The sequence below is a fragment of the Pelophylax lessonae genome (genome assembly GCF_965119305.1).
Source record: "Pelophylax lessonae genome assembly, chromosome: 5".
Taxonomy (NCBI): Eukaryota; Metazoa; Chordata; class Amphibia; order Anura; family Ranidae; genus Pelophylax; species Pelophylax lessonae.
The window spans coordinates 172,943,677-172,958,200 of record NC_138772.1 but is presented as its reverse complement, the minus strand read 5'-3'; the positions used below and the strand labels follow the sequence as shown (position 1 = coordinate 172,958,200).

The following is a 14,524-nucleotide window of genomic DNA, read 5'->3' as shown; positions in this document are numbered from 1 at the left end:
TTTTTTGCAAGCCATTGGAGCACCTTTTCCCCATATGCAGTTAAAAAAAAAAGAATGCAATATGCATCATACTTCAAGAAACAAAGAGGACGGCGATCCTTTGCGCTTTGGAACCCCTTCTCGACTCCGCTCAACTTTTTTAATGATTTCGGATACGATGCATACAGAAGACGTCAGTCCTATAAGGAACAGCAAGTCTGCAAGGTAGAACAATGAGTTAGGATGTTGCTAAAACAGTAATGGAATTGGGTACAGTGATAGGAGCAGGAACTTTGATTATACAGTATATCAAATGGCAAAACGTTTTTCCTTTTCATTTTGGAGAGACAAACACAAGAGAAGTGGGAGGAAATCTATCCAAACCGAGGGGAAATCTCTGTCAGAAGTCAGTGGAGCAGGTGCCCCCTTGGAAAATTTCCCACCACCACCTACTCTGTTAAATCTTGAATTGTTCATCTTTTTCAATCTGTGACAAAAGTCACCATGCAAATAGAGAGGGTGAATCTACCCAGAAGAAACAGCATTAAAAAACATAACGGAAGAGGGTGCCAGCACGCTCTTGAATGAGGTTATTTTGCAAGAGCAATATACAGCTACACCGAGTAAGCCATAGCACACCATTATAGGGCCACAGTGGAACCCTTTCTTAAGGTGAAAGACTGCTTGTCTGTCACCTTGAGAAAGGGGCCACCCAGGCCCCAAAACATTGTTAGCTTTGAAATATTGTTGACAGTGTAAAGCCTCATACACACAATCAGATTATCAGAAGAACTTTCATCTGTTTTTTGTTGCATGCTAGTCTCATATCGAAAGTGAAGAGGTTACTTTCATACGAAAATTCTTGTTTGACAGAATTCAACTTCAGAAGCGATATCATGTGTTGAATTGTTTTTGTTTCCTGAGCATGCGTAGTCTTGTTCTTACGATTTTTTTTCAGACAAAAACTGTACTATTTAAATGAAAAATCGGATGTTGTGTTCACGTACGATAAACATTTTTTAGACTGCACATTCAGCTTTTGTTGTATGAAACATTCGTAATCGGCTGGTGAAAGCACTATACTAACGATACGAAAATTGGCAGATCGTTCTTCAGAAGAAATTTAACTTCCAATTTTCTTATGTTTACAGGCCTTAACTGTTGGCTGTGTACTCCCGACAAAGGAACATGAAGGGTGTGCTGCTGGATGGATTTGTTACAAGACTAAAAAAATAAATATTGGGCTTTAATTTTTTTTTTTTAAGATTATTCTATATATTTGCAGTGCCTATAAAAAGTATGCTTCCTTTCTACAGAAAGATAAACTCCAGGCAGATGTAAAAGGCAAATGAAAGCATGTACTTACATGTATTTCTCTAATGACAAACAGTTAAATTCTCGAGTTTGATTTGGTATCAGTTTCTTCTAATCCAATGTACAGCAGAGCCCAGAGTGGGGTAAAAAGAGGTTGCACAAGCAGACAGTCAGCTGTTCTGCAATGCTAATGTGCTAAGGACATGCTTAAATGCTAAAAAGAGGTGAGAGCAGAGCAAAAGCGATGAGCTACTGCTTCTCCTTTCACGGTCTAATCACAAACCGAAAAAGGGACAAGACGTGTGTTACTAAACTGCAGCAGAGAAAAATTGGGTCTTCTGCCTTGCCAGACAGGGCTATGCTGTATTGTGGAGCTGTGTAATTTTAGGACTGAATAGACAGAAATACAAATACTCTGGCATGCAAAACAGCTTTCATACACATTTCATCCATGTATTCCACGGTTTGCCTGGAGTTCAGCTTTAAGGGATAAGGTTACCATTAAGAAAAAAAATAAATAAAATATATGCACCTTTTTTGCAGGTAAAAAAAAGAAAATGGGATTTTTGACTTACCATAAAATCCATTTCTCTGATATTCATTGACCGACACAGATCCTGATTCTTCTTAACCATTGGGTTATACTGCCCCCTACAGGAGTAGAATACTAGCAAGAAAAAGCTTGACTACGTCTATGGACAGTCCCAGGGGGTATACATCAACTCTCAGCTATAGGCACTCATTTTGTTACAAGTGTCAGAAGAAAGCCAACTCCACGGAGGGGTGGGTGCTGTGTCCGTCAATGAACATCAGAAAAAATAGATTTTTGTAAAATCTTACCGTAAAATCCTTTTCTCTTAAGCTCATTGACAGACGTAGTCCTCGTTGATTAATAACAACTCGGGTTATACTGCCCTCTACAGGAGTAGGACTAGACAGGAAAGAAAACATTCTGGCCACACCCTAGGGGCAGTCCCAGAGGGTATATCCTCACTCTCTCTGCTACAGCAAATCAGTTATGTCACAAAGCAGTGTTTAGAGAATTTAACCCAACCCAACTCAAAAAACAGAGGGGCGGGTACTACGTCTGTCAATGAGCTTAAGAGAAAAGGATTTTACGGTAAGATTTTACAAAAATCCATTTTTCTCTGTCGCTCATTGACAGACGTAGTCCTCGTCGATTAATAACAACTCGGGACGTCCCAAAGCAGTACCACAAATGAGGGGTGGGAAAATGGAAATCAAAATCCAATCTAGAAGGCCCAACCGGTGCCAACTAGAAGTTTTAAAGGCTCATCAATCAAACGAGGAGACTCAACTGAAATTCCAACGGAAAAAACCCTCGAGGTAGACCACCGGTCTCCTCAAATTGCGGCCTGCAAAACCTTGCGGCCAAATGAGGCATCCGCCGATGCCATCACATCAACTTTATAAAATTTTGTAAAGGTATGCACAGACAACCAGGTAGCCGCCTTGCACACCTGGACCACTGATGCCTGATGGCGGTAGGCCCAGGAAGTACTGAGCGCTCGAGTGGAGTGTGCCTTAACAGGGAACGGAGGATTCCGACCCTTAATGGAATAAGCCTGTACCACCGTCTGTCTAATCCATTTGGAGATAGTCACGGCAGATGCAGGCAACCCCTTTCTGGGGCCATCCGTGATCACAAAAAGTGAATCCGTCTTACGTAACGTTTCCGTAGCCTTCAGGTATACCCTGATTGCCCGAACCACATCCAAGGAATGCAACGCATATTCCCGAGGATGATTGGGCTGAGGACACAAGGAAGGTAGCACAATATCTTCATTCAGATGAAAGTCTGAAACCACCTTAGGAAGAAAGGATGGCTTTGGATGAAGAACTACCTTATCCCTATGAACCACTAGATATGGGGAATGGCATGATAATGCAGCCAGTTCTGACACCCTGCGTGCAGAAGTAATAGCCACCAAGAAGGCCACCTTCTGAGATAATGTAAGCAAGGGAATCTCCCTGATATTTTCAAAGGGAGGTTTCTGCAGAACCGACAAAACCAAATTAAGATCCCAAGGTGGTAAGGGCACGCGGATTGGCGGAGCCAAGTGCCGCACCCCCTGGATGAAATTCCGCACCAAGGAATGAGTAGCCAAAGGCTTCTGAAAGAAGATTGCTAATGCTGAAACCTGACCCTTGATGGTGCTCAAGGATAGTTTCTGCTCAACCCCCTTTTGCAGAAAAGCCAAGATTCGGGTCAACGAATAGGTACGTGGGGGAAATCCCAAAGATTCACACCACGCAATACAAGTCTTCCATGTGCGATAATAGACTTTGCTGGAAGTCGCTTTCCTTGCTTTAATTAGAGTAGGAATAACTGAAGCTGACAACCCTCTGCCCTTCAGTACCTGGGTCTCAATGGCCAGGCCATTAAAACCAGCGACTGTAAAGCATGATGGAAGATCGGTCCTTGAGACCGCAGATCCTCCCTGAGAGGAGGTCTCCAAGGAGCGTTCGCGACTAGCATGTCCAAGTCGGCCTGACGACCTCGAATTTCCAGGATAACTGGAGTTCCCTCTATCTCTATCCTGCGGAGAAGTCTCAGCAGCAACTTGAGAGGGGGGAAGACGTCTAGTAGCTGATACTGCCTTTGTAGGCCGTTCAGCGCGTCTGCTGCGTCCGCTAGAGGATCGCGGGCGCGCGTTACCAACCTCCGCGCCTTCCTGTTGAGCCTATATGCCAACAGATCCACCTCCGGGATGCTCTGATGAAGACACAGATGGTGAAATCCTTGGTGATCGACCTAAGTCATCACCCTGATCTTGTCTGACTGGATCCGAACCAGGCTGCCCTAGAGCTGCTTGGTCCAGGCAATCCGACAAATTCTGATCGCTCTCTGTTCCCACACATTTATCAGAAACTTGATTCTTATCAGGAGTGGTGATTTCTCCTGGTTGAGCATTAGAGACCGAAGTCACCAGACTAGAGGCTCCTTGGTCTGTTTGCTCAACCGGATCCGATTCCTGTAGGGAACTGAAATTAATCTTTGGAAAAGGTAAAGAAAATGATCTGTTCAGGGAACGGTAACTACCGCTCCCTGTAGCACCTAAATGTTGGAAGGGAAGAATCGCACCGGTAGCAGTGATCGACACTCGATCTTGTATCCTGATCGTATGATCTCCTGAACCCCTTAGTCCGGGATTCAGGAAAGCCCTAGATCTGAACACCGGTGAAGACGTCCCCCCACCCCTAAGCCGGGTGGGGGCGCACCTTCAGGCTGTATTAACCTTAACTTCAGGTTTGGCTGAGTCGGCCTTTTGTTTGCCCGACCAGCGCCTCTTGAACCCTCCTAGAGGGGCTTTGCCTTTCCCGCTCGCCCCAGCGGAGCGAACGAACCCTTTATGAGCGGCAAAGAAAGGTCCACGCTTGTTACGAGGTCCTTTAGCTTTAGCAGCCTGCGGCAGAAAAGTGCTCTTGCCCCCAGTGACATCCTTAATGAGCTCATCTAGGGTGGCCCCAAATAGGCGATTCCCCTGAAAGGGGAGATTCGCCAAGGCTTTTTTGGAACCTAGATCCGCTGACCAGCACTTTAACCACAGCACACGTCTGAGGATTACCGCTGACATAGATGCATGCCCTAACAAGGGGGTGGCATCCAGGGCTGCGTCACAGACGAACTGCAGTCCTTGTATAATTTGTTCCATCAAATCAGATGCTGCCTGGGGGATACCTTTCCCCTTTAGGTCATGGCGTACCAATCTTGCCCATTCCGTTAATGTCTGTGAAACTAAACCAATGACAATCACTGGTCTAAAGGCTGACCCTATCAAGGAAAAAATAGTGCGGGACTCCGCTTCCATCTTCCGATCCACCGGATCCTTAAAGGACGGAGCGTCCTCCAACGGGATAACAGTGGCTTTATTCAGTCTGGAAATAGGTGGATCCACCACTGGTGGTACCGTCCATTTCTTAATGAGGGATTCCTCAAACGGATAGCGTCTAGCAATGCGCTTGGAAACAGTAAAGGTACGTTTTGAATGATCCCATTCCTCTTTAATTTTATTACCAAAACATTTGGGTAAGGGAAAAACCTCCGCCATCTTGGTAGGTTTACTAGTACCAAAGGGAATTTCCATCTCAGTTGCTTCTGCCGGTAAAACCTCAAGTCTTAAGGTTTCCCGGACCGCCACAACTAGTGCGTCCACCAATGCTTCTTCTTGTACTATGGCGGAGGCAGGAACGTCCTCCTCACTGTCTGAGGGAACTTTACCTGAGACAACAGCCCCTACAGAGGGACCTGCAGCTGCAACGACCATCTCAGAATCTGAATCTGAAGTATCAGATGACATAGGGGTAGGCGGGGGTCGCTTTCTTGACCCCCGTCTCTGACAGGCCGTCTCCACCCGAGACACCAAAGACTCCAAAACTGCTGTGAGTGCATCCATACTCTGAACTGGAGGGTCCTGCGGCCACCTCGAGGGAAACAGGTGGGGGTACCTGTGTGGCAGGGTCCATGATTATTCCAGACACTTGCCGGAAAAAATTAATTAGCCAAAAAAAAATAAAAAACTTTTTTTTTTTTTTTCTTTTTTTTTTTTTTTCTTTTTTTTTTTTTAGACCCCCAGCGCCACTCAGTGTTACCTGCTTAGGGACCCCTACAGAGCGAGAGAGAGAGAGAGAGAGAGAGAGAGAGAGAGAGAGAGAGAGAGAGAGACCCCAAGGCTCACCACTTGATGCACAGAGTTTCAATACAACTTGTTCCAGCACTGTCTATTACAGACAGGAAGTCTTTGGCTGGCTTTCCCGGGTAAAAGGAGGCGGCTCCGCCCCTTTGCACGCCTTCCAGCGCCTCCCCTTAGCTCCTCGAGGTGTTTGGTCACCTCAAACATGGCCGCCCCCATGCTGGAGACACGAGGCTACGCCAATATGGCGGCCTCGTGCGATCTGCAAGAAAATGGCGGCGGCCTGTAAAGGATAGCGGCGGGTAGCAGCGGCCTGTGGGATGTTTATGTTCGGCCTGGCGGCCTGCGGGAGTATCTCGGCCCCACAACCTTCACCCTGACTGGTGATAAGCCTGGCCGGCGGTACAGGACCCTGGCGGGCCGCATGCGGTCCGTGGGCCGTCGGGAGGCAGCCCTCTGTCCTTCCGAAGTGACCCTTTGCTGGAGGAATGGCGATCTGGACTGCAGTGACTCAGGCATAGGCATCGGCCTGTGTACACCTCTGACAGGTAGGATACCTTTTACTTCAATAGTAATGCCCCTTATGTACTGCCACTGACTTCAGTCACCCTTATCAGTTTTGCAATGACCTTAGATAGTCAGCTCCCAAACCAAGCCTCCTGGTTTTTGTTCACAAAAATCACACTCAAATTGGGGGATCTGTGACCTGTTATAGGATAGAGGGGAGACCCATCCTACCATTCCAGAGAGGGGCCCGCGTCCACCACAAACCCGACAGGGGGGGAGGGGGAACATACTACTCACCATACCGGAACCAGGCGGGCGCAACTCCTGACAGAACCCCTCTCCACCGGGGTGGGGGGGCTGTCGACCAATATGGACGCCGTGACTCTGTTGGTCATTGGCGTTCAGCGAGACGTTTAACTCGCATGGTCAGTCTCCGTCCTAGTGGGACTATGTCGCGGCCGACCCAGCGCGGAGCTATGGCCTGCACGCACTCGTAGGCTGAACTGGGGTGACCACTGGATCTCAACATCCAGCCCGTCGCCCAGTTACAGCTTTCTTGCTTGAAGATCTCACAGGAACACTGGAGAAAAAAAGCTGTCTAAAAAAAAAATCTTTCTAAGAAAAATTCCTGCCAGGACCAAAGATCCTAGCAAGGCATCTAGGTCCTTACTCCTAACTAGACAGAAAAAAACTGATTTGCTGTAGCAGAGAGAGAGAGAGAGAGAGAGAGAGGATATACCCTCTGGGACTGCCCTTAGGGTGTGGCCAGAATGTTTTCTTTCCTGTCTAGTCCTACTCCTGTAGAGGGCAGTATAACCCGAGTTGTTATTAATCAACGAGGACTACGTCTGTCAATGAGCGACAGAGAAAATAGATTTTACGGTAGGTCAAAAATCCCATTTTCGCTTTCGTTCATTGACATACCGCTCCGGATTCTTCTTAACCATTGGGATGTCCCCAAGCAGTGTCAAACATGAGAGGTGGGCTAACCATAGCCAACCAGGTAACAGAGCTCAATCATAAGAAACTGGAGCTCACCTGAAAAACAATTTACCCTCAAAAGACGTTTAGGTCCTCTAAACAGCAGCCAGCAAAACCTTGCGGCCAAAAGAAGCATGCACAGATGCCAACACAACTACTTTACAAAAACCTTTGTAAAAGTGTTCACCGAAGACCAGGTGGCCAACTCGCAAACCTGCGTCGCTGACGCTTAAAGACGGAAAGCCCAGGAGACACTAAGCGCCCTAGTAGAGTGCGCCTAAACAGGGAAAGGAGGAACCTGACCCCTGATGTAATAGCCCTGAACCACCGTCTGATCCATCTGGAAATGGTCGCAGAAGAAGCGGACAACCCTTTGTGAGGTCCGTCCGTGAGCGCAAATAGAGAGTCTGACCCTAAAAGACTCCGTAGCTGCCAGGTACACCCTAATTGCCTGGACCACCTCCAAGACATGCAAGACAATTTCCTCCAGATGTTTAGGCCTGGGACACAGGGAAGGAAACACAATGTCTTCATTCAAATGACAGTCAGAGACCATCTTAGGAAGGAATGACGGACAGAGGCAAAGCACCATCTTATCCTTCTGAAGCACCATAAGGTGAACAACAGGATAAAGCAATCAGTTCAGACACACTGCATGCAGAGGTGATAGCCATCAAAGACCTTTCTTTGGCAGCCACCTTCTGGGGCAGCGTAAGCAGGGAAACCTATTGAATATTTTCAAAGAGAAGCTTCAGTAGAGCTGAAAGCACCACATTAAGATTCCAGGGCAGCAACAGAGACTGCACTGAAGGAACCACATTTTCAGACACCCTGAAGAAAAGGTAAGCACCAGGGAGTGTGTTGCCAAAGGTTGTTGGAAAAAGACCGCCAAAACCAGATACCTGGCCCTTTGAAGGTACTCCAGGCAAATTTTTGTTCAACCCCCTGTTGGACAGTTAAGATCTGATCCACTTGGAAGGAGCGAGGATGAACCCCAAGAGACTAACACCACGCAATGTTTTCCACGTACGATGGTAGATCTTCCTAGGAGGTAGATTTCCTAGCTTTTAACTGCGTAGGAATCACAGATTCAAACAAACCTCCACCCTTCAGAACCTGGCGTACAACAGCAGATCCTTCCTGAGAGGTAGTCCCCAGACACCCCTGAAGACAATTGTCCAATGAGCTAGACAAGGTCTGATCGCTCGGAGTTCTAGTACACTAATCGGCAGTCTGGGCTCTGCCAGAGTCCAGACCCCCTGAGCGTGTCTGTGCTGAGTACGCCTCCCCACCCAGACAGGCTGGCATCCGTGGAGACAACCGTTCAATACAGGAGAAGGATTTTTCCCTGTCGAAGTGCCAGAGAGTAAAGCCACCTCTAGAGACTGTGGATCCTTGACCCATTTCACCAGAATCTCTTTAGCAAACATCTTGTATGGAACTGTGCAAACAGACCGCCTCGAGGGTGGACACCATCAGGACCAGCACCCGCATGCAAGCCCGGAGGAGTGACCATCTTCTTAACAGCAGAAGCTGAATTGCCTCCTGCAATGTCTGAAATTTTTCCAGAGGAAGAAACACTCTGGCTAAGGCCAAGTCCAGAGTCAGACCCAGATAGGCCAGTTCTTGTGGACAGAACCAAAGCAGACTCCTGAAGGTTCAGGATTCTACCGAACTCCCTCAGAGTTTGCAGAGCAATCTCCAGTAGTCCAAGCAGTCAGAGACTCCACTGGCAGAAGATTGTCCAGGTATCCCAGTACCAGGATCCCCCGCTGACTCAAACAATGTCAGCACCGGGGCCAACACACCTGCCTGAGAAGACCCAAAGGTGTGGAAGTGAGACCAAAGGTCAGTGTCACAAACTGATAATGCTCCTCGTTCACGGAAAAGCAGAGGAATTGCTGGAGACTGGCACATATTAGAATGTCGATAGAAGTGAGAAGAAATCCCCCTGATTTAGGGACGCCACTACCATGTGAATGGACTCCATGCGTAACTTCTGTTTTCGCACAAAGCAGCTAAGCACCTTGAGGTCCAGAATTGGACATTCCTTGCCTTCCTTCCTGGGGACTGTAAAGAGGTTTAAGTAAAAAAACCCTTGAAAATGTTCCAAGTCTGAACTGGACTATCACCCCTTGAAACAAGAAGTCTTGGACTGCCCCAAAGAGACCTCGTAAGTGATCTGGGGACAAGTGCAGGTTGGAAGGGAAAAAACCTTTCCCGGGAGGACAAGACTGAACTTGAATAACTTCGTGGACCCACTTGTCCTGTACCAGTGAGGTCCATGGACCCAGAAACCAGCGAAGCCGCCGCCCCCCCACCCCAGATATGGGTGAGGGCGCCCCTTCATGCAGAGGCAGCCTTGTCCGCAAGTCTGGAAGAGTCCGCTCGTGGCTTGCTAGACCAGGTCCTCTTTGAACCTCTGGTGGAGGCCCTGACTTTTGATCCCTTGTCTTGAGATCCTGAGAGACGAAGAGGCTGCTTAGTAGCCGAGGAGAATGGTCCAAGTCTACAACGGGACTCCTTGCCCATGGTAGCCTGCGGAAGAAGAGTACTCTTCCCCCGGGAGACCCTTAACAATGTCATCCAAGGAAACTCCAAACAGGCGATCTCCTACAAGAGGGAGGTCAGATAAGGCCTACTTAGAAGTCTAGTCCGCAGACCAGCATTTCAGCCAGACAATAGCCGAAGGACCACTGCTGATACAGACAGCCTAGAAATCAAAGGATAAATGGAAATAATAATCAGCGCAACACCACAAAAAATAGTATTGTGAAATAAACAACAAAACCCCAGGCAACAAACAGTCAGTGTTAACACATCACAGTGCATAAACATAAATAAAGCTGCGCCAGGGAAATAATTAATAATGGTGACTCAATTGATAATTAGTAAATCTCTGTGGATGATTAATAAATTTTGTGCAAAATGTGCCACAACAATTAACAAAATAATAAAAATAAATGAGACTGTGTGTGAAATCCCAGTGATAATAGTGCAATAGTGTCACAATAGTGTAAACTTGTCCAAAAATGAAGTCCTGACTCCTTAATAATTCAGAAAAAACCTCAATAATAACTTGTGCTGTGCTTCAAACAGTGAATCAGTGCTTCACTCCGCTCTACTTCCTCCAGTGCTCCAGTGATTAGTGCTCTTTAAGCAGCTCACCTTACACATAGACTCATATAGAGTCAATCAGGCATCAGTGGTAATTAGGTATGGCATATCCTCTGCAATCCTCAAACAGCTTTCAGATCCTGGTATACTCTTTTATATATAGACTCAAAGAGTCAACAAGGCATCATTGGTAATGCATATTCTCTGTAATGCTCCACCTCCAATGGCTTAGCCTTCAGGTCCCAGTATATTCAGATAAAAGAAGAAACAATCTAGTGCTCTCTGTATACAAACCACTTTATTAGATACAATAAATGAGGTACTCACAGGGGTAGCACTTGGTATAGTGCGGGCATGTAAAGGCTGACAGCGGTATAGTCCTTCCTGGATCGGACGTTCTGCGAGTAGGCTCCTCCCCCGTATACGTTGCGTCATGTGACTTTGTCACAAGTTATTATTGAGATTTTTTTCTGAATTAAGGACTTCATTTTTGGCCAATTTTACACTATCGTGACACTATTGCACTATTATCACTGGGATTTTACACACAGTGTCATTTATTTTTATTATATTGTTAAATGTTGTGGCACATGTTGCACAAATTTTATCATCCGCGTAGATTTACTATTTATCAATTCAGTCACCATTATTAATTATTTCCTCGGTGCATCTTTATTTATTTATGTTTAGAAATCAAAGGAGCGGCATCCAAAGAGGCATCACAGACAAACTGTAGCCCCTGGACCAACCGGTCTGCCAGCACCGCAAAGACAGGGAGAAGCCATTTTCCTTTCAGGTTCCGGCGTAAAAAGCTCAGCCCACTTGGTCAGAGTTTGCAACACCAGGGTAATAGTAATTACCGGCCTAACTGCCGAACAAGCCACAGAGCACATATGGTGGGACTCCTCAACTGGGATAAAGGTAACTCACTCAGTTTGACTTGGAAACCGGCGAGTCCACTACAGTTGGGACCGTCCACCTTTTATGCAGTGAATCCTCATAAGGATACCTCAAGCAAACAACGCCTAGAAACTACTGCATTTTGGACAACCCCACTGTTTTGTGACAATGTTGCCAAGGTAAGCGGAAAGAGGAACACCCTCAGCGCTTGGGAGGGCCTGTGGGTGCCAAAGGGAACCAGTGCCTCCGATGAGGCATCAGCCACAAACTCCATTTTTAAAGTTTCACGCACTGAAACAAACAGTGCATCCACCAGCGCCTATTTAAGCGAAGCTAGAGGAGCAGAAGAATCATCCTCACTATCTGAGCACTAAGGGTGAGTGAACGCAGACCCAGCAGGGTTGCTATATATGGAGCTCACCCCGAAAAAACAAACAAACAGGGGAGGCCTCTGACTGCGATCCCGCAAAGGGGATGCCGGCCAAGGGTCCACAAATGGACCACCTATTGCATAGGTCAGCAACCCGCGGCTCTTTTGAACCTTTGCTGAGGCTCCGGGGTGGATGCTAGCGAGGGGAGGAGGCACACTGTGCGTCCCGACACTCCCCACTGTGGCGCTGTCCTGGCTGTGATGTCGCGTGGGGGGTGGTGCGTGCGTTAGCCACGCAACGTCCCGACGTCACCTTCCCGCCCGCTGTAAGAGAGGAGGGCAGCGGTGCACATGCAGTTCGAAGAAGACGTCCGTCCAGACTCCCGTCAGCAGCAGCACTCCAGGCATCAGTGTGAGGTAAGTGAAGTGATGCCTGGGGGGGGCCCACACACTGCTTTGAAGGGGGCACGCATGCACACTGGTCTATGCATTGAAAGGGGGCATGTATGCTGGTCACTACATTGTAAGGGGGCATGTATGCTGGTCACTGCATTGAAAGGGGCATGTATGCTGGTCACTAGATTGAAAGGGGCATGTATTCTCGTCACTACATTGTAAGGGGCATGTATGCTGGTCACTACATTGAAAGGGGCATGTATGCTGGTCACTACATTGAAAGGGGCATGTATGCTGGTCACTACATTGAAAGGGGCATGTATGCTGGTCACTACATTGAAAGGGGCATGTATGCTGGTCACTACATTGAAAGGGGCATGTATGCTGGTCACTACATTGAAAGGGGCATGTACGCTGGTCTCTGCATTGAAGGGGGCATGCATGCTGGTCACTGCATTGAAAGGGGCATGTACGCTGCATTGTGGTATGATCATTGGGCATAGCAAATTTTGCTATGGGGCCCCGTGATTTCTAATTGTGTCCCTGTTTTCGACCCCCCGGTAGGTTTTTGTAGGTTTTGCGGCTCCCAGTTTTTTTTTTCCTTCGGAAACGGGTCCAAGTGGCTCTTTATGTCTTAAAGGTTGCAGACCCCTTTTTTCCTATTGGAACCAGCAAAAAACAAGAGGGTAGCCTTCCGAGCTCTCCATAGAGGACATAGCCTCCTTAAAAGTGGGCTGCTCGCTGTAACGTGGATGTGCAGGCAGGGTACCCTCACTAAAACAAGGCAGGTGCCCCACACAATAATGGTGGCAAGACTCATTTAAATGAAGTGCCCCCGTAGTGCCACCCAGTCCAAGGGAGGTGCCAAGCTGACTATATGACCCAGCAGGGCGCAAGCCACAGCCTAAATTTTCGTGGGGGCCCAGCCGCAATTGCACGGATCCTCAGCCCGGCAGATGCCCAAAGGGAGAGTGGGGGCTTCAGCTACACGCACTGGGGCTGGCCCTCAACAGCAGCGCACGACTCGACCGCAAGCCGCGGCCTGAATTTAAGGGTGCCAGGCCGCAAGCTTCAGCGGAGCCAACCACCCAGGGGCAGCAGAATGCCCAAACGGGAGGCAGTGGCTTCAGCCATCCTAACAGGGGCCGCCTCACATAAGTTCCGAGAAGTAGCCCGCAAAGCTACGGCCTAAATTTTAGGCCAGATCCGGCCGTGTGAGGTGCGTACCCGTGGATGATAAAAACATCTGCTCCCCCAGCCCAACAGCCGCCGCAGTGAGCCCAGAGGACATCCCTGCCCTAGTCGCAAATCCCTAGGTGGCAGGGAACCCTGCTCAACCACCTGTTGCGCACCCAGGAAAAACCGCTCAGCAGCAACTACAACCAACCCCCTCTTAAGAGCATGCGGCAAAGCCAACTCATCACCTCACCGGGGGGGGTGCGGCGGCTGAAAGATCCACAGTGACCAAACTTTTAGGAGGTACTGGGGGAAGGGAGGGGAACCCGGGGGTCCGACCATCCCATGGAGGGGCCCACGTCCACCCCAAAACCCTCCAGGAGGAGTGGGGGGGGGGGGGGACAGCTACTTACCACACCAGGAACAGGGTGGGCACAGCTCCAGACAGGACACCGCTCCATCGTAATGTGGGTGCTGTCGGTTAGGCCGAAGCCAGTTTGTATGCGTCCTCAAGACATTTAACTCCCAGGCCAGCTTCCGCCCAGTGGGGCTGTCGTGGCCGACCTAGCGCTCGCTGGCCAAACTGGGGGGGACCCCAAGGATCTATATTATCCAGTCCTTCGTCCAGTCCGGGACTTGATTGCAATTCTCACAGGAACAAAATATTAAAAAAGAGGAAATAATTTCCATTTGAAATGAAAAAAATTGCCAGACATCCCAGCAAGGAACTAGGTCCTAACTCCTGACTAGGCAGAAAAAAACTGAGTGCCTATTGCCTATAGTGTATACCCCCTGGGACTGCCCATAGGCATAGTCAAGCTTTTTCCTGCCTAGTGTCCTACTCCTGTAGAGTTAGTACAACCCAATGGTTAAGAAGAATCAGGAGCTGTGTCCGTCATTGAACAAAAGAGAAATGTGCATTTACTACTTTTTTTTTTTGTAGGAGCCTAGAAAGCATTGCACCAGTGATCAGCTGTAAGCTGTCTGCCTGTACATCTTACAGGAAGAATCAGTAAACTGCCAGAGAACTACAAGCAGACAGCTGCAAAGGAGGTGGTATTTGCAGTTCATTCATTCACAGAACGAAGAATTCTGAATGAACAATGCGCTTTTCAAAAAGTGACAGCTA

The 14,524-nt window shown here is 48.1% G+C and overlaps 1 protein-coding gene across 2 annotated transcripts in view; it reads right to left on the bottom strand.

Moving 5' to 3' along the window:
• Positions 1–20: 20 nt before the first annotated feature.
• Positions 21–14,524, bottom strand: part of ATP2C1 (ATPase secretory pathway Ca2+ transporting 1) — a 235,461-nt gene continuing 220,957 nt past the window's right edge. For both annotated transcript variants that reach the window (XM_082258061.1, XM_082258060.1), the window contains exon 27: positions 21–197. In XM_082258061.1, coding sequence (XP_082114187.1) covers positions 67–197 — 131 coding nt within the window. In that variant the 3' untranslated portion in view covers positions 21–66. The remainder of the gene's footprint in view (positions 198–14,524) is intronic.